At 43.0% G+C, this 20469-nt stretch overlaps 2 protein-coding genes and 1 non-coding gene across 6 annotated transcripts in view; 2 read left to right on the top strand and 1 right to left on the bottom strand.

Moving 5' to 3' along the window:
* Positions 1-8901: 8901 nt before the first annotated feature.
* trnat-ugu (transfer RNA threonine (anticodon UGU)) lies at positions 8902-8974 on the bottom strand. The gene has a single exon. It is a non-coding gene; the product is annotated as a tRNA-Thr (tRNA).
* Positions 8975-9032: 58 nt separating this feature from the next.
* LOC115573549 (cholesterol 24-hydroxylase) lies at positions 9033-15122 on the top strand. The gene is made up of 15 exons (XM_030404361.1): positions 9033-9300; positions 9466-9543; positions 9867-9948; positions 10564-10637; positions 10831-10917; positions 11059-11197; positions 11304-11414; positions 11511-11673; positions 12047-12112; positions 12322-12394; positions 12480-12564; positions 13643-13753; positions 13899-13987; positions 14084-14150; positions 14235-15122. The coding sequence occupies exons 1-15, from the start codon at positions 9152-9154 to the stop codon at positions 14382-14384; spliced, it is 1524 nt and encodes a 507-aa protein (XP_030260221.1). The 5' UTR covers positions 9033-9151; the 3' UTR covers positions 14385-15122.
* A 938-nt stretch (positions 15123-16060) lies between these two features.
* ccdc85cb (coiled-coil domain containing 85C, b) overlaps positions 16061-20469 on the top strand; it is a 48487-nt gene continuing 44078 nt past the window's right edge. For 3 of the 4 annotated variants that reach the window (XM_030405572.1, XM_030405570.1, XM_030405569.1), the window contains exon 1: positions 16061-17651. In XM_030405572.1, coding sequence (XP_030261432.1) covers positions 16934-17651 — 718 coding nt within the window. In that variant the 5' untranslated portion in view covers positions 16061-16933. The remainder of the gene's footprint in view (positions 17652-20469) is intronic. The other variant, XM_030405571.1, reaches the window with a different exon arrangement.

The following is a 20469-nucleotide window of genomic DNA, read 5'->3' as shown; positions in this document are numbered from 1 at the left end:
TAGCAGAACAAGCTACTGCTAACGTGAGTTGTTCAAAAACCTTCTTTTTAGTAAACTCTGTGTACACAAACAATGTTCTCAATGCTCGTGTTCATGTGTAGAGACCCTGGTGATACTACCAGCAAAGTTTCATGTTGTGTCGAGCCTTCTTACTGTTTTTAAAAATAGAGATTTTGATGCTATTGCTAATTTGCCCGTAGCACTGTCATTGAAAACGAGTTTGACCCGAAAACCAAAATACGGTAAATCTTAAAAGTGCCTCTTTCGTCGGAATTATGCTTTTACACGAAGGTTTAACTCATATACATTAACAAAAATAGCCTCGGTTGCATTTTGGCGAGAGTTTCACTTTAAACAAGACCATCAGTGAGAGTGACTACTTCTATAACATGTCATACAATTCAAACCTGAGTGACGAGGATGAACCGAGGACAGAAGCTGCTCTGTAGTCTGGTGGTACAGCAGTGGCCAGACATCAGCAGAGCAACTGGATTATAATGACATTTTCTTTTTCTTTCTGGTATTATTACAAAGACAAAACAACACTATGGAGTGTTGAATGAGGTTTAATTGTTTCAATTTTATTGATTTATGATTTATTAATCTTAGAGCGCCACAAATAGAGACTTTACAGACACATTATGCATCCCGCAGACAGCTTGTAATAAAAAATGAATACTGTCTTCCTTTTACTCAATTCCAAAACAAATGAAAGCCAGATCAGGATCTTTTATGACACTTTTGTCCAAAGGTGCAGCCAGAATCAACAGAAAATGAACATTTTTTATGTCTAATTTCTACTTTTATGTTAGGGGAATAGTTCAACTTTTTGGGAAACACACTTATTTGCTTTCTCACCAAGAGTCAGACGTTTGGATTGATACCACCACCCAAGATTTAGCTTCAGGACGCAGCCAGTTAGCTTAGCTTAGCACAGAAACTGGAAACATAACAAAATCTGTCTACAAGCACCTCTATAGCACTATCTTACATGTTTTATCGTGTTTGTTTTTAGAGATTTTATGGGAGGCAATCACTTTGCCAGGAGTTGTAACTATTGTTACCGTTGGATGGAGCCGGGCTGTTTCCCCATTTCCACTATTTACAGTAAACTAAGCTAAGCTACGATAAACTAACTGGCTGCTGGTTATAGCTTCAAATGTACTGCACAGACAGCGAATCGCCCTGAATTCTTCTGTTTACTCCCATGTAAGTGATTTAACATTCACATACAAAGTCACTGAAGTGCCGTCTGTATTCACTGAGTCGCCTCCACACGGCTGAGTTAGTGGAAGCTGTGCTGCTAAATTGTTTAATAATCCATGAATACCATTTGTGGTTTTGCATGTGTGTTTCGTCCTTGATGAGAAGTAATGTGCAACATGTGACTCTCATCACTCATCTGGACTTCACCTTTTTATAACATCCAACAGATCCTGAAGCGCGGCGATGACAGGAATCGATTAGCCATTCCGCTCGCGTTCTCCTTGCTAGCACGTGTGAGCAGCGTGTGTCTGAACCGACGGCATCGTACATCTCCCTCGGTTTAACTCTGTTTTATCGTCCGTGTGTTCTTAATCTGGCGCTGGTTTTTCTTTAAAAGTAGAGTTCACAACTAGAAGTCAAGAGTCATGCAAACATTTTTCTGTCAGACTTCTGAACAAACAACCGCAGCCCCCTTTTTTTTTTAAAACCCGTGCATGCTTCAGGATACACAAATGTGTTGTGGGCGCTCTGCTGGTGATTCAGAAGAAGACCGACACATTGTTCATGAAGATGATTTTTCAGTCGTGGTCGAGGACTAAAGCCACAAATCCAAACAAGTAGGGTGGCTGCTGGGGTGAAACTCCTTTGGTTCATACTTTTATATTGGACACCAACCAGAGAACATTTACACGCTTTAATGTCCACTCCTGCAGCACCTATATTAATCCTACGTCTGAACACCTGTTTGTTTTTTTTAAGGCCCACCCACTAAAAAGCCGATGCAGCTCTGATTGGCCAGCTCTCGCAGACCTGAGCAGCTCTGCCGGTGTTTTTTGTTCTGTTCCACGCAAGCGTCCTCCACAACCTCTGTAGTCGCATTTAGCCACTTGTTAGCAACGTCAACGCTTTATAAGTCATCAGTGGAGTATTTACTGACGTATTTCATGTCATAGAGCAAAATGTGAAGATCTCCTAAGCTTGTGTTTACGACAGACTAAAAGAAAACACATTAAAATAACCCGCTGACTTTTGTTTTTGGACTCATTCCTCTGGCAAGTCAACTTACTCAACTCATCTTTCTCCAGAACCGCCGTCTGCACCTTTTGAATTCAGGTTCCAGAAAAGACAAAGCTGGATATAAAAAAAAAAAAAAACATACAGACGGTTCCACTCAACCACTCAGACACAATCGCCCCGCTCATAATACACACATTTTTAATAACCTCTTAAGCTTTAGCCTGCCTTAACGAGCGGCCGCCATCGCCATCGTCCATCTCCGCCGCGGTATCTAGGTTGATCTATTCCTCCCATCATGTTGTATGTGGCTATACTCTTTCCAGAGGATTAAATAACATTGAGATTAAAAGTTCAAAGGTCGGGGTAATGCAAATCCATAGGCTTAGGCAATCCGAATACTCCTCTTACATACACTAATTCCTGCGGGTCACGATGTCTATCCCCCGCTTGCTGCTCTCGTTGACCCACGAGTAAGAAAAAAAAAACCGAGGGTCATAAAGCCCAGTTATGCGTTTACAAAAGAACATTGGGTCAGAAGCGGGACGCAATTAGCGGAGGATGTGCTATGTTAGTGTACATAACCGAGGAGGTGCTTAGAAATCCATCTATCCGTCCATGTGGCGAGTATCCACCGCGGAGTGAACAATAAGGAGCTTGGTGGGTCCACTATGGTTCCTTCAGCGGTTCCCAAGTTGACTACAGATGAGCGGTGCGTGGAGGGGAGCCAGACACATGTTGACCACATTGCTGCCACAGAATAACAGATAAATAACCGCAGATGTGTAGACAGAGGAGAAAGCGGGGAGAGGGAAAACAGAGGAGAGGGGAGAGAAAGGGAACATAAAAGAGAAGGGGAGGTTTCGAAACTCTGCGGCTGAAAGATCTTATCTAAAATATTGAATGGGGCGAGAGTTCCAGGGGCGGATGCGTTTAAAAAAAAAAAAAAAAAACCCCGGGTGAGTACACTTCACAGCTTATGGAGGGCATGTGTGTCATGTCACTGCGCGAGAGCACTGTGGTGACACAGGAGTTCAAGCTGACCGAAATCACTGTCTCGCAATTAAGCGTGAATTATTTCACACATACACAGACACACACAAAATGTGCGAAAAAAGACGGCGTCGCCATGCAAAGTTCTGAGTGCACGCTTCACTGTGCACCTACACTTTAGCCGGTGAATGCGCGTGTGTGTGTGATGTGATTCATTCCTTTAGTTATAGCGCTGGTGGCCCAGGCCCGGTGCCAGCGCTTGGTGGTTGCAGATCTGTTTACTTTTGTAGGCTGGCAGGAACATGAGATTTCCTCTGGGTGTACTGCGGCTGGTCGACCTGCAAACAGCATGGCCCTTCAAGTCTTTTGCTGCTCCCGTTACAGGCTGCCTCGGCCCCAGCCCCCCCCCTCCTGCGGATCACTTGTGCTGAGGGTAACCCCACGTAAACATAAACTCATACGGATACTAACAAGGGCTCATTGAAGTCATGAAAACCAACCGACGTGCCGCGTTAATGCCGGCAAACATGAGCCTGCCCAGACACACTTAGACATACTTCAGCTGCTCCACCTACGAGACTAATAAGAATACCAGTGGAGTTTAGGATCTTATGGATTATCTGGAGTTTGACTGATCCCATTCCTTGACTTGCTTGACACAGAGGAGAGCCTTGTTCTGAGACAATCAACAGGGCTAATCTCAAATTGGAGCCTCCACTCATGAGCGGCAGCAACGCAAGAGTTATGGACATCGATCAACACTTTACGACAAACAAATTCAGCCGTAGGTGAGGCAGGTTGTTCATTTGTGAGGACGTTTGGGCACAGACACACCAAACGAACTCTCCAAATGGTGACGAAGGCCGACTGTTGCATCGCCTCGCGACGGATGTGTCTCGGCCAAAAAGCTGCACAAGCTGAACGCAACGCAAAGTCCGACTGCGTGAGAGGAATCACCTCTCCTTATCAGCAGGCAGCGATAGTATGTATTCATCGTCCAAAAGAGCAACTGCTGTAACAATGAAACAGCTGATTTAGCTACTTTTAACCAAGAATTTGTCTGATAACAGTTGCAAATGGCACTGGCGAAGAGGCGAAGGAGAAAAATAAGGAAAACCCGCAATAAAAGGGTGATATCGTGGATACTGGAGCAACAGGCTCAAAGGGCTTCCCTTTCTTTATCCGTATCACTTCTTGTACAGTGACTGACTTCGCTAAATCAGACTGATTTCTGTCACTGGCTCTACACGCTCAATCTGCCACCAAAATGGGCCGTAAAGCGCCAACGTTGTGGGACACACTGCAGCGACACTAGGGCAGCAGACGCTGAGGACGTTTTGCGGAGTCTTTAGTTTTCTAAGAATTTCATCATGAAGCAAAGTACAGGACACATTTTGAGCCGGCGCGATATGGAAAGAGAAGGGAAGAGATCACTAATGCTGTAAAGAAATGAGCCCTTAACACCAAATTTCAGTCCATCCAATAGTCCCATACAGACATTTCACCCAAAACACCAAAGGCAGTCGAGGAAAAAAAAAATCAGGGGACCATCAACGTTGGTAAGATTCTTACTTTGGGAACCATGAATGTCCAAATGTCATGGTAATCAATTTAGTTAGGAACTTTAATTTTTTGTTGATTTTGACGACCCCTGTGGACAAAAACAAACACACTTCATAAATAAAGTAGACGTATTACAAACCTGTCAATGAGGAAGACCGACAATTCAGAACCACTCGTGCATCCAGCAACTCTGTCCACTCTGCCTTGTGTTTTCGCCGACTCTTTATTGATTCCTGATCAGTATTAGTCACGCTGCCTGTAGCTTGAGAGCTAGCTGTAGCAACAGTCACAATACCATCGTATAAAACTGATGCAATAAGAAAATATTTGCAAAGCTTTTGTTTTCATTAGGGTTTAGTCAAAGAAAACAATCTGTTCAGCTATCGCGCTTGGCTCTAACATTATTCTGACAACAATGTTATTATAACGAGATATTTATAGGCACAGCTCAGCTGGGAGGCAGTGGCACTTGTGCAACGAGTGTCAAATACACGGTGCTCCTGGAATGTAAGTTGTGTTTCATAAGAAGATGTTTCCACCCTTTCTTGAAATGTTAATTTTACATCTGGCACTGCTGCCAGATCTCTTGTGTGAAATGAAGCCACGCTTTGGACCGAGTCCTCCTCTCAGCCGTGACTCCTTCTTGTTGCAAGTATCAGGTTGACATCATTGTTCTGCAACATGTGAAACTGTCAGAAATCAATGCTGGAGTTGTAAAAAGAACGACTCTGATCCTCGATTCACATCCGTCAGACGTGATGGCAGGCGTTAGACATTACTTTGTATAAATGATCGAGCAGTTAAGAACTCCTTGCAGCTGCTTTCAGATGTTTTACTAAAAGAACGAAAACATCAACCTTGTAGTGGTGATAGATGAAAAGTCACATGATCACAGAAGTCAGTATTTATCCTGTGGGGGCCACGAATGTCTGAAGAATTGGTTTTCCATTCACTTTTTATCACTATATTCTATATATATTAGATTATCTTTCTCTATATATATCTCTCTCTATATCATCTATATAGATTTTTGTTTTTTTTATGATGTCTAGGGTCAAAATGTTCTCTCTTCTTTATATTTCTCCTGCTCCTCAATCTTGCAGACAGAGTGCAGGCAAATTGTTTATCAAGCAAGACCAATATTCAATAATCCCAACACTGGACATCAATATCCTCAGAGAAGTCTGAATAACTGACATTCTTTGGATGAACCAGACTCTACAAACTTTTGTTTGTTTACTCATGTCCAGTGGGAGTCTTAATTTTCTCCCTCTCTCTTTCTCTGTTGATAATATAATCAAAAGAGCAGCCAACACAATACCTTTGGACATGAGAGCGGCCTGCAGATCCAGTAGTACTGAGGCGGCAGCCTGCCAGCCATAACAACATCAAACAGCTCCTCGCCTCCAGCGTTTACACAGAGCCAAGACCCTGGACCAAAAATATGATTGCTCGTTCTTTTTAAGATAAGAATGCAGACAAGCTTGAAGGTTATTGCGAACAATATGTACAGGTATGAAGTGGCCGTAGTGGTAGAAGTGGATGGATCGTAGCAAACAAGCACTAAGAAAGTGATACTTAGGTCAGACGAGGTTTCTTGGATGGACCAGAATGTTCCGAGATCAGAGATACGGCCTCTCGGGAATGATGGGGACCAAAATGATTGCATTCTTAGTTAAATGTGCAAAACGCAGGCATGTGTTGACACAAGAAAACATCATACTCGGTGTGACCAGAGTGCTTCTACAGTTCATGTTCTCACAGACAGAACAGAGATGGGAGTGTACTGGAATGATGTGGAAACTGATAAAGAGCGCCCCCCGCTGGACGTCATCACAAAGTGCAGTAGGCCGGAATTGAAGATGCAAAATGGGACTCCAAAATTCCAGCCGACTATCCTTAGATTAAGAAATATAATACATAATAAAGGATCATATTGTTTTTGCTAGAAACATCTGGCGGGTCAAACTGAACCTTATGGCGGGCCAACATTGGCCCACGGGCCTCGTTTTGGGCAGCTCTGTCACAGGTATTTAAAGTTAAGTTCAGAAAATGACCTATTATACGGCTGCAGCTGACTGTTTTCCTTATGGATTGATCTGATTTTTTTCAGATGTAAGTGATCAATAGATGGTACAAGAATAGTAGAATATCTCACCCTTTTTATTGTTATGGAAAACATAGAAAGGGACTAAATATCTCTACATTTATTTATATTATTTGATTTTATTTTCCGTGAATTTTATTCCATCTTACTTTTATTCTTATCTCTACTTTATATTTATACATGTATAGCTACGAGTTTATTGTGTAATGTTTATTTATTGTCTACTTTCTATATTTAGCTAAGAGTTTTATTGTTTACTGTCTATTGTTTGCTTTCTATATTTAGTTTTATACCTCTTTCCTACTTGTAAGCTGCTGGAAATCCAATTTCCTTGCGGGAGTCATCCCAAAAGGATCAATAAAGAGAAGTCTAAGTCTAAATAGAAGATTTTAGACTTTGGAACAAGTTAATTTGGGGGATTTTTGCTTAGAAAACGAAAGAAACGATTTGGAAAATGGTTGCAGATGAACTTTTAGACCCTTACTGACATTCAACTAAATGTAGTCTTTAATTTGCCTGTTTCACTGGTCTGAAAAACGCCTTTACCGTACTTTACGCACTTTAACATGGAAGCGGTGGAGTGTAACTGTACATTGCCTCTCGTTTTCATGTTGGTATTTCCGCCCTGCTAACACTGCGACTCTGAAAAGCTATTAACAGCTCGGTTTACCATGTAAAAATAATCCTATAGCGAGCGTATATCACCGCCCACGCGTTGAGATGGGGCTCAGATCAGCGTGCTGTTCATTGCTCCCGGCTTCCTGTCAGCCTGAAGCATGTTCATGACGTGGAGAGGACATGTTGAGCTGTTTTGGCATGATGTAGCTATTATCATTTTCATCTCATCTTACAATATTTTTTCGCACACATATGATGCTGTGTCACATCATACAGCAGGGAAAAGAGGGGAAATAGATCGATGCTACCAATCTATAACAGCGGAACTGCTTCCAAATCAGATTTTTTTTTTCCCCTTTTCGCGCTTACTTTGTCACAGCTCCTTCTACCACCGCCGAATGTGCCAATATATTTACACGAGCAAACATAAGTGCGCATTCGATTCACAATGTCCATCTGCGTCACTTAACCTATCACTTCTGTATGCGTCTCTTTAACAAACCTATGTGAGATTCTGTGTCGACTCAGATAATCACCCTGCTCCTCCAGCGCTCCAGGAGACGAGTGTAATTGTATAAACCGCGGGAAAGTTTTCCCGCTTCACCAGCTGAGGTGAAAGCAGGCGGGATCTGATGTGCGAAGTGCATCTACTTACGTAGTTGTGCGCTCCTGTTGGCAATTTTGGGTCCTATTTTCAGTCATGGAGGAATTCCCACGTCATCCGATTCGTGTGGAATGCACCATTTTCCTTCCTTCAAGCTTTAAAAGTTGTTAAAACTTTTTTAATTCACCTCTGCGTCATGTTCACGGGGCCACGCAGGCCTGCTTCTGCTTCATTAAAGAAGAGCTAACAGCTCAGTTAATAGGGACCTAGCATGCAGTTTGCAGTATGGAGCCCTATTTTTCAGGAACCTGTTGACATACCTTACTTGAAATCCAATCAAACAGATTAATAATATGATAAAGATCCTATAAATCCAACACTTCAAAGCTAGCTACTTAAAAAATAAAAGATGAAAAGTGAGCATTTCCTTCACACAGGTTCTGATCTCGTCTGTATAGAAACTGTGTTACTGATGAACAAATGTGCAAAATATCCACACGACTTTGGATCATAGGTTTAGCTTTTTGCTCAGTGGACATGGTTAGATTGTCAGTATACAAATTAATTCACATTTATGACTTTGCTGTAACATATACAGTGTAATTTAAAAAGAATCCTGGCAGAAATGAGATGTCTTCAATGTATATAATCTGATTAAGCCAACATTCCCCACATAAAAACATGTTTTCCTGGTGATAATGGTTAGTTGTATGAACTCTGACCAGGTTGGTGTTAAACTACTGTGCCGTGGAGTATTTCTACTCACATCTAAAAGTGAAAAATGTTGTAACCCGACAGGCCCCAGCGAGGATCGAACTCGCGACCCCTGGTTTACAAGACCAGTGCTCTAACCACTGAGCTATGGAGCCTGTTATACCGCCCCGTGTGGTAGATCATGGTTATGAAGCTACTGTTCCTGTGTGTTTTCACGGAACAATCTACGTTGTTACAGTAGAGCAAAAGTTATCTGCCTGCCCTGATAGTTCACACTGGACTCGCTACACAACGACAGCACAACGTTAGCAGCTTGGATTTCACCTGCCGACATGGCCGTTTTCCACATGATTTTGGGCTGGACAGCTCAAGCGCTCATGTTCGTGTTATTTCTCCTTTTCCTGGCGTTTCTCGGTTACTGCCTGTACCTCAAACACCTCCATATGAAATACGACCACATTCCCGGGCCGCCGAGAAACAGGTACAGTAAGTTAGCTCTAGAACTGAAGCTAGCTTGGTGTGGTTGTTTAGTCGATGCTAACGTTATTATCTTAGCTGTAGCACACGTTAGCTTAACACCGACATTAATTAGCGTTACCTTTGTTTTTTGTTTTCTTTCTCACACTCTTTGTTTTTCCGTCCACAGTTTCCTGCTCGGACATTCACCGACGTTTTTGAAAATTATGAACAGTGGCGGGATTGTGCACGACAAATTTCTGGAATGGTGAGCTCGCGACACGACGGTTGATCCATTAAAGTGTTGACAGTTAACGTAAAACAAGGTCAAATCAGAGCCAACGGCCATCAGCAACAAGAGTTCAGCTTCTGTGCAATAAAGCCCCCTATAGGCTGCTATAAGCTACAGCTAGCTGAATGTGTGACTGTGTGTGTTTATTAACTAGGTATATGTGTTTAAAGATAAATCATGATTTGATGATAATATCCATTATTATCAGTGGTTATTGTCACGAGTGCACTTTCACTTCCCTCTACTGGTTTTGCATTGTGTCATTATGCATGTTTGCGTAAGTAAGATGTCTTTTGCAGGTCAGAGACTTACGGGCCTGTGTGCAGGATAAATTTTCTGCATTTTGTTATGGTCTTTGTGAGCTGTCCGGAGGCAACAAAGGTAAAACCACACCCAGCAACACTATTTACATAACCAGTTGCACAAGAAATGTCGCAATAAATAGTGTAAAAGGGCACTGATAGGCAGGTTGACCTGCTTTTATCTAGAAAACCCTTCCAGGAAAACAACAAATGAATACCCTGCACTGCAGTGATGATTTATGAGCTGATGTCCTGATAATATTTGCTTTTAGAGGATAGCACCATCAATTTTACACATTAAAGTGTGTTTACAGGAAAAAAAGGAGTATAAAGCCTTTTGCCGCTCCAGAGGAAGCTGCATGTAATCTGTTAAATTGTCTCTAGTGATGTCACTGTGTGGTTAAGTTGCATTGTGGGTAATGTAGGCGCTAGTTTTGAAAAAAGAAGGTAAATGGGTGGAATGAAAACCGGTGACATACAGTATCTCTGCTGCTGGACCAGTGGACTGTTTTGCCTTTTCAAAACCTGATGCCTACATTACCCACAATGCAACTTACTCACTGAGTAACATCACAAAACTCTTTATATGACTTTGTCCATGGATCCTGTAAATACACATTGATGTGTAAAATTGTTGGAGCTTCCCTTTAAAAACACCTTGTTTTTCACAGTTACCTCTTTTGATGTGTTTCAGGAAATCCTGATGTCCTCAAAGTACCCCAAAGACGCTTTCCTCCACAAGAGACTCTTCAACCTGTTTGGTCAAAGGTAGTTTATCACTCTCACGGTCAGATTAGCTACAGAGAACAATCTGATTTATAAACCGTCATGTCAAATCAAGTAATCTTTGCCATTTTTTGGCATACTTGTCAGTATTTTCATTCAACTTTTGAGTCCCAGGCACCGTTTTTGCTGTGTATTATGTCAAATGAAGTACGACCTCATAATGTCTCTCTTCAAGGTTCCTAGGTAATGGCCTGGTGACAGCAAAGGACCATGAACTGTGGTATAAACAGCGCAGAATCATGGACCCTGCGTTCAGCAGCTTGTGAGTTATTTAATCATCGCAAATAGAGAAATACAACAATCTGCTCAAAACCTTTGCTCTGTTTCCTTTGGACAACACCAGCTTGTTAGTTACGTCCCGGCCGAGCGAGCCCACTGTCTAAAACAACCCCTTATTTTTCAGGTATTTGAGAGGACTCATGGGTACCTTCAATGAGAGGGCAGAGAAACTGATGACGAGCCTCTCTGATCTAGCGGAACAGAAAAAAGAGGCCAACATGCTCCAGCTGGTCAACTCTGTCACCCTGGATGTGATCGCAAAGGTACTGTGCCATAGTTTGTGCAACAGCAGCAGCCTTGATCAAATAAGTATTTCTGTAATGTTGTAACTATCTTAGTATGTGTGTTTGTTTTCTGGATGACTCTCAGGTTGCGTTCGGTGTGGATTTAGACCTGCTGAACAACAGTTCAACTTTCCCCAGAGCCATTGAGATGTGTTTGAAAGGGATGGTGCACAACCTCAGAGACACCTTCTTTGCGGTGAGACTTTACCTCAATGTTTGCACAGAGATTTAACTGCAGACATATTGTCAACTTTGTGAGATCCTTAAAATCTAAACATCCCAAATCTTGCAGTTGAATCCAAAGAACCGACCGTTCGTTAATGAAGTGAGGGAATCTTGCCGTCTGCTGCGCACAACTGGAGCAAAGTGGATTCAGGACAGGAAGACTGCCATGCAGAACGGGGATGAAGTCCCCAAGGACATCCTCACGCAGATCATCAAAAGTGCTGGCAAAGGTCACGATCCTTATCAGATTATCGATTCTGATTAGATAAGAAGAACGTTTTAACGTCCCTGTGTTGAAATAAAGGTCACGGCAGCTGTAAACGATTTTTAGGGTCTAGATAAGTGCCAAATATTTCAAAATAAAGTACTAGCATCATCATATTTACATGTGTCATTAACACGTCCATATTAATAGATTTGCAAGGTTCACAATCAGATATTGTAGATTCATTATATAAATAGGTCAGATAGGTGGATTAGTATTTGTATATAAATGCGTTCAACTCTCAGTCCAACATGGATTTTTTTTTTTAATTAAGTTTATGAAAAGATGACTAGAATATCAGTTAACTTGTTAAATTCCATTTTTTCTTATTATTCCAGAGGAAAGCATGACTCAGGAGGATGAAGATCTCATGTTGGACAACTTTGTGACATTTTTCATTGCGGGTGAGTTTGAGTTGTTTCTGCTGTGATGTATCAAAATGCTCCAAAATAAACAAAAAGTCCTGAATTTGATCTTGATTGATTTTTCATGGCCTACTTATTTGATTACAGTAGAGATAAAGAACACTATGACTTGAATGTGTGTTGCTGGTCTGCGCTTGCTCCACTGCAAGTTAATGTTCTCCTTTATTTTGGTGTCTGTCACATTTTAGGTCAGGAGACAACGGCCAATCAACTGGCTTTCTGCATCATGGAACTTGCAAGACACCCTGACATACTAGAGAAGTGAGAACCGATAGTGCAGCTCGAAGCGGTTTCACAGTGTAATGTGTGAGCAATGGTTTCATAAGTTTGCTTTTCTATTTCTCAGAGTGACGAAGGAGGTGGATGATGTCATCGGGATGAAACAGGAGATCAGTTATGACGATCTGGGTCAACTGATCTACCTCTCACAGGTACATATCAAGTTATGGGTCAGCCCCTTTTGGGAGTGAAGCATGTTGAAGATGATACACTAAACTAGGATCACACTTCCGTCCTCTATTTAACTGGTTTCCCTCTATTTACCCAAATAGGAGTTTTTCGTATCCTCCGATATCTGAATCTGTGCTCCTGTGGGGTGCCACAGGGGTCAAATCTGGGTCCCACTTTATTCTCAACTCTACCTACCTGTTAGGCTTGGTGACGTCACATCTAGCTGTTATGCACTTTTGTTTCCTCCCAGATCAGGTCTCACCACTAACACCCTCCAATACTTCAGCTCACTGGCCACCAAAAAAAAAGCCTAGATGTCACTTAAAGGTGTGATCGATAACGCTCAGCCATTAAATGTGCCGTTCCATCTCCCTACTAGCCGGAATTCGACATAACCATTAAGACAATCTTTCAGTCCTGCTATTTTTAACTGAGAAACATTGCAAAAAAAGTAGTTTTCCCAGCATTTGGAAATTGTTTTAAATGCTTTTGTGTCCTGCTGAGACTACTGAAATGCTTTATGTTCCTGCCTAATCCAAGACTAGTCCAAAACTTTGCAGGATTATAAGATATTGCTCTCATTTCACCCCAGTCACTTAGGTGGCTTCCACTCAAATTCAGGATTCACTTCAAGATTCCTTCCTCGTCTATAAGGTTTTGAATTATCTTACCTCTGAAAACGGCGTATTAGAAATGAAAAACACAAAGGAATGATGCGTTCGCTGACCTGGGTACCAGGCAGTGGAAAAGTCAGCAAACATTCTTGTTTCTTATCTCCTCTGTCTTCTTCTTATCCTCTTTCTTATCACAGTTGAAGACAGACTATAACTGTTCTAAATGTTACTTTGTTTGAGTCTTGTAAACCATTTAGATTTTTAATTATTCTTATTGTTTTATAATTCTTTTGTTATAATGTCTTTGCTCTACTCTTCTCTTGCCCTTTTTGCCCTTCACTCTCTTATAAATCACTTTTCTAACCCAGGTTTTTGAAAGGTAATACTAGATTACTAAAATCTTAGTTAATTAAGTCCCTATTTTTTCACTGTCACATTCCCCCAGGTGCTAAAAGAGACTCTGAGGATTTACCCCACAGCTCCGGGCACATCCCGTGAGCTCCGACAAGACATCGTCGTTGACGGCATCCACGTTCCCGCAGGAGCCATAGGCATAGTGAGTCTCTTACTTCTGAGCCTGTTTGCACCTGTAGAGGAGGAATTGTGTGTGTTAGTACTATATACACAAAAAGGACAATACTGAGAATACTGATACAATAAACCTGATATCAACGTGTTCATCAAATCATTCTGAAATGTAGTTTAGCAGCTACACGTGTGGACGAATGGACAAATTCTTCAAGGACCCGCTGAAATTTGATCCGGACAGATTTCACCCGGATGCTCCCAAGTAAGTAACATACACTGTATACACAACGTTTACTCTTGACGTGTGAGGAAACCATGTAAAGTGCTGTGTAATAACTCTCCTGTCCCTTTTTACAAGGCCTTATTACTGCTACTACCCCTTTGCCCTCGGTCCACGCTCCTGCTTGGGACAGAACTTTGCTCAGGTGGGTGGCGACTGTCGTTAAAAAAAGCATCACACAGATATGCGTGAACGTAACACATGGAATTAACACAATGGGTGTTTGCAGATGGAGGCTAAAGTGGTGATGGCCAAGCTGCTCCAGAGGTTTGACTTCACCCTCGTGCCGGGACAGAGCTACGACCTCCTGGACACCGGCACGCTCCGGCCGAAGAGCGGAGTGGTGTGTTCTGTCAGATATAGGGACCATAAGAAATGAACGGTCACCGTTAAATGAAATAATATAACAAGTGTACAACGCAGCCTGTTGATAAATAGCATCATAATGAACATGTAGTGCTGCAAATCTCGTTTCTTAGATGTTGGAAAACATGTTTGTTTGGCACAGACGCCAGCAAATGTTACTTAATCAATGTTTCTTTATCATTCCTTCTAATCATAGAGGAAATCACAATGCATCTCTGACCTCCTTCTCCAGCAAAAAGCCTCTTACGCTGCTAAGTTCTTATATTACATTTTTTTAGCGTTCATTAGTAGTATCAGTGTTGTTTTAATGATGATGCAGAGTATATTTGTATGAATCTATGATGTCGATTTGAGGATGTGGGACACAAAATCATCAGCACTTTTATCTTGTTGGGACAATCTCTTCCATAACCACTGAGCTTCGAAACCTTTATGCCTTAAACACTCTGAATGTACCTTTTTTTCTTTTTTTACATAAATTTAAATAAATCAGCTCTTTTAATACATTATTGCACTAATGACTGAGCTGTTAATTGTTTGTTTTGCACTTTTATAAACTGATCATGAATGACAATGTGCTATTATTTCATGCCTTCCATGCCTTTATTAATGTCCTCGAAGTGCCATGTTCTTGAGCTATTACTGTCAGCCTGCCACAGGGGGGCACTGTGACCTTTCAAAATAAATCTGAAAAGCACCTGTTAAACTACAATCATGAGGGAATTAAGACTTTCAAAAAGATGTCACTCAACTACACCTAATGTTTGTTGTCATATTTTCTTTTTAAAACTACTTAACATAAGGTTGTTAAGTGGTGAATCACATTGAGTCAGTCAGTAAAATGGAGTTAAATGACAAACAATTATTAAATTACACTAATTATTCAGATAAATAAAGCCTTTTTGCTTAAAAATAAATACAAATATCATATTTAACATTTAAAGGCACCGTTTGTAGTTTTTGACAGAAATTCAAACTAAGAATTGTAATATTTACAGTATTAATGAGTATTGTGATTATTAACAATGTTAATTTGTATATAAATACAAATGCCAACTAGTTTTTATGAATACAAAACATAGAGTAAAAGTTTAAATGGGCACTTTGTTGTTTTTGATGAAGAAATTAAAACTTAGAATTGTAATATTTACAAATTCAGAATAAACAAGCGGTGCTCGAAAAGGAAAATAAGGTCTCCAGAACACTGTTTGAAGCTAGGAAAGTGGCAGGGTCCGCCACATGTAAACATGTGTGTTGTCCTTTAAGGTCAGTTTGTTTATTCAGTCATGAAAACAAATTATTTGTTTATTCAGCTTGTTTAGGCATGAAAAAAATTACATTGTGCTCCTGTAAGATTATAAAAATCAAAACAAATCACTAAGAAATGTTTCAATATATGTTTCATATGTAATGTGATGAAATAAATGTCATAGAAAATGCATTTAAAGCCAGAATCCAGCGTTTTGTTGTTGTTATAAACGTGTTTTGTGCGGCCCCTAAACGCGTCGCACTGTTCCTTTAAGATTACAAAAATCATAAAACATATCACCTATAAACGTTTCATTATATGCTTGTGTAGTACTTTTATAAAATATATGTTATAGAAATGCCTTCAAAGTTAGAATCCAGCGCTCTGTCGATGTTACAAACGTGTTTCTGCGGCCCCTGAACGCGTCGCACTGTTCCTTTAAGGGGGCCGAGCCTGCGCCCGTGCGAGGCTCCGGCGCGCGGCTCATCTACCTGCTGCCCACTCCTCGCTCCCACGTCTTGATTGGCCGTCTTGGGCCGAAATCCTCTTGGATGATTTCAAACCCGAGTGTTTGGACAAGAAGGAGGAGGAGGAGGAGGAGGAGGGGAGGCCGCTGCTTCTGCTGCTGCTGCTGCTAATTCCGACCGAGCCGAGCTGAGCCGAGCCGAGCTGAGCTGAGAGAAGGTTTGAATCCCTCCGTCCTCCGACGCAGCGCCTCGGTTAAAGAGGCTTAAATCCGAGCAGGGTGTTGTTGACGGTGGGACGCGTTCAGGAGCAGGAGCCGCTGGATACACAAGAAACAAACAACGCTTTAATTTATTTATTGGTCCATCAGAAGTCTGGTCTTAGATTTCCTTTTTACATTTTTGTGCGTGTGTTTTTGTTTCCCATCGTTTTTTTTTTTAAATGGAGCGATGTCCAGCGGACACGGGACGCGCTGCGCTGTGCTGACGGGACCAGAACCGTATCGAAATAAATCACCGCGGATCGATTTAAAAACAATGTGTTGTTATTGAATGTGAGTAGCGTGCGTTATTTTTTTTTTCCCCATTAACGATATTAAAAGAAATCAGTATTTTTTATTTTTATTTTACCTTCATAAGATCAGTGAAGGAATTCAGTCAGCATCATTAATATTTAGATTTTCACCCTCGGCCTGTTGAAGCGGACCACACAGCGACACTCTCACCTCTCTGGAAGATGTATTTTAACACGATTCCGCAGCTCAGGCTCGGTTAGATGAGTTTTTGAGAGTTAATTGTTCGAGCCCCGCCGATTCACAGCCCGCACAGAGACTCACAGAAGAGACCATCATGGCTAAAAACCCGTCCGAGGGGCCGAAGGAGGATCTGAGCCAGCTGACGGACGAGGAGCTGCTGCGGTGCAGCAAGGACGAGCTGCTCCGGAGACTGCGGAGGGTCGACGGCGAGAAAATGAACTTGATGATCGAGCACAGCAACATGATGAAAGACATCAACCGGCGGCTGCAGGTGCACCTGCACGAGATCCGGAGCCTGAAGGAGATCAACCAGAAGCTGCAGGACGACAACCACGAGCTGCGGGAGCTCTGCTGCTTCCTGGACGACGACCGGCAGAAGGGCAAGAAGCTGTCCCGGGAGTGGCAGCGCTTCGGCCGCTACACCGCCACCGCCATGTGGAAGGAGGTGGGCACCTACATGATGAAGCTGAAGGAGCTGGAGGCCAACCAGGACACCGTGCTGCGGGAGAACTCCGAGCTGAAGGAGATCATCCTCATGCTGGACGAGGAGAGGAACGGAGCCGGGTCCAGGAGCTCCATAGACAGCCAGTCCAGTTTGACCAACCTGAACGGGGGCACCGGTACCGTCAGGGACGTGGGGGACGGGAGCAGCACGTCCAGCACGGGGAGCGCCGGGAGTCCAGACCACCACAATCACAACCACATACACAAGCCCAGCTCGGAGAACAGTAAGATGGGCCCCACCATGAGGAGGTCCATGGATGACCTGTCGGCACCGCACCACCACAGGAGCATCCCCAATGGACTCAATGGTGAGTGCGCACACCTGGGGGAGACACAGGTGGCCCCGTGGAGTCCAACCAGTCAGGGGAGGGATAAACTTCAAAATAAAAGCTTTTGATTGTAGTTTTATATCTAGAAGTTACTTTCATGGGCCGGGAAGGAAGAACAAAAGTTACAAGAGCGACCTTTTTAAAGGGCCTCTTGAAAGTATACTTATTTTTATTTATAATTCAACATGGCCGAGACCTCAAAAAGACACGGATGGCCTGTTAAATCTTTTATTCTGGGTTTCGTTACTTATTAAACTCAGGATGTGTTGCTCAGACACCGTGTGAGTGCGCTGACGACATATGCTGATGATCAAATTTGCAGTGAAGGATTATCATGAGTGTGTGTCGGAGGAGGGGGGGGGGGGGGGTCCAGGCTTAACCTCACTGTAAGTCTTGATTGGGGTGATTATAGCACACACACACATCCACACACAGCATCCTTAAGTGGCCTTTTCAGTCCCTCGCTTACCCCATCATGTTGAATCTGCACTGATTTAGGTCAGTGTGGTCCTCAAGGAAGAGGACTTATCTAAATGGCTTTTCGAGGATGGGGGCTCAAGCGAATTGATTTTTTTTCTTTTTTTGTTGCTGATTATCAGTGTCGTCTTTTTTTCTTTTTGGGTTGTAGAAGAGCACTCATGTCTGCTTAGGGGGGGACCGGGTTTTGAAAATGCGTGGCATGGCACCAGAAAATCAATGTCCCTGTTTTTTTAAGACCTAAATACGCGGCTGAAAGCTCCGAGCCGGGATGAAAAAAAATAAATAAATAAAAAATGCCCTCTGATGGAGCAGGAGGACACTAAGCTCTCGTTTTAGCCAGCACATGGTGGCTGATAACTTGCCATGATCTGTTTGGCACACGGGGGGAGGGATAAATTCTGTTTCATGGCTGGTGGAAAAAAAAAAAAAAAAAAAAAATCCCCCCTATCCAGTTGAAACCTTTTCATATATATTTATTTTATCTCACCCTGATTCACAAGGACGAGGGCCGGAGCAGAAACAGGAGCTCAGAGCAGGCAGGCCCGTCAGAATCAGATCACAGCAGGTCACGTGTTATCCAATCGCACATTGCTGGAATTGTGAAAAACCGTGAAGGTAACAAATGATTAAAAAGAAAGAGAAAAAAAAAGGGATGGAGACATGCATGAGGGAGCCCTTAATCCAGAAACACACACACACACACACACACACACACACAGATTTTGGAGAGGTGTGTTTTGGTCCGTCGTTACGTAACATCGATATTGTCTCTGCAGCGGCCCGGCAATCTCTGTAAGCTGCTGTTTTTCGATAGATGTGTGTGACATTGTTTGCCCCTGAGGGCTCCGGCTCGGTGTGTTCATCATTGTCATCATGTACAGCGACACACACACACAAACACACACACACACACACACACACCTAGCATGAGAGAAGGTTTATTATCCCATTATGCCATCTAGTTCCTAAACAAAGATGCGCGTCACAAATCTTTTCTGGCTCTGCTTCTTCTTCTTCTTTTACATGATTGCCAACAAACTCCACGTGGAAAAGAAAAACAACTTTTACTGATCTGCCGTTTGTGAAATAAACCGAGATAGCAGCTGATTTAAAAGCGAACCACAAAGCGACGCTGCACTGATCCTAATCGGCTGCGGCACGTGTTGCGGATGAAACAAGTGTTTTTTTCTTGATGCCCGGGTTAGAAGATGGGATTTGCTTACAGTAATGGGGGGGGGGGGGAAAAAAAAGTCTCTCCAGCGGCACGGATTTACTCAGATTGGCTGCTTTTGAAACCCGAGCGGAGTGACCATGTTGTGAGGTCAGCTCTGGTCCGCCGGTGTGAGGTCTGCCGAGTGACTTTATTTAATGCTGTCCAAATGCCAGCGGCTCCCCTGGGCATTTAGGAGACAAGCTCGAGGATCGCCGCTCAAGTGCTAAATGAACAGCATCTGTCCGGTTGCCAGACACACACACACACACACACACACACATAGGCGAGATGAGGAGGAGGAGGAGGAGGAGGATGAGGTGGAGGAGGAGGTGGAGGAGGAGGATGAATGTACTTCCTAAGAATAAAACTGACCATTTGTTCGAGTCAGAGCTCCGTGTTTCATATCTTCTTTTTTTTTTTTTTTTAGTACTCGTTTCGTTTTTCACTTTTTTGGCAAATGTAAATCTGGACCTTCTCTGAGGCAAATGAGGCACCGGGAGAGGAGTGTATGAAAGGGGGGCCCAGCAAAAGGAGCCCACAATGGGTCTCCGCGGTGTTGTTGGAGGGGGGAGTGGCTGAATGGTGGTAAGGGGTTGGCTGGGAAGCCTTCGGAAGGGGGGGTGGAGTGGGCGAGGGGGTGCATGTTGAGCTCAAAGGAGGCTGGGTTTTTGGAGACATCCTGCTGTCTGCTTAATTGAATTTCTTGTGCGTTGACACGGCTGAAGAACCCCCCTCCTCCACCACCACCACCACCACCACCACCAGTCCTCTTCCTTTGGGGGATGCAGGCTGGTTGTGTGTTTACTCGGACCAGGATGTGTGAGTAATGTTATTGGAGAGCTTCTGTTCTGAGGAAATAAAGAGGGAAAGAACGGCGAGGGGGGGGGGGGGGCTGCATTGAATACCTCCGTGTTCCGCAACCTCTTAACGGCGCCTTCTATTTCCAGACTTTCTCGATTGCGTCTGCGTTTGCTTCTGGTGGTCTGGAACCCAATTCCAGTCAAAAGACACTGCCTTGAAATACGATGCAGTGTCAGGGAGCTTGTATTAGTGCCACCCAGACTCGGCCAAGACGGCAAAGTGCTGCGTTGAGGTTGTCCAGAC

Source organism: Sparus aurata, chromosome 22, assembly GCF_900880675.1.
Source record: "Sparus aurata chromosome 22, fSpaAur1.1, whole genome shotgun sequence".
Classification (NCBI taxonomy): Eukaryota; Metazoa; Chordata; class Actinopteri; order Spariformes; family Sparidae; genus Sparus; species Sparus aurata.
Note: the sequence above shows the minus strand (reverse complement) of the source record. Positions and strands in the feature narration are given on the sequence as shown.

Excerpts from the sequence above, each read along its gene's own strand:
- LOC115573549 (XM_030404361.1), top strand. The coding sequence starts at position 9,152 with ATGGCCGTTTTCCACATGATTTTGGGCTGGACAGCTCAAGCGCTCATG. Across the intron at positions 11,415-11,510 it reads TCAGAGACACCTTCTTTGCG|TTGAATCCAAAGAACCGACC; the intron begins GTGAGACTTTAC and ends CAAATCTTGCAG. Across the intron at positions 12,113-12,321 it reads TGTGACATTTTTCATTGCGG|GTCAGGAGACAACGGCCAAT; the intron begins GTGAGTTTGAGT and ends GTCACATTTTAG.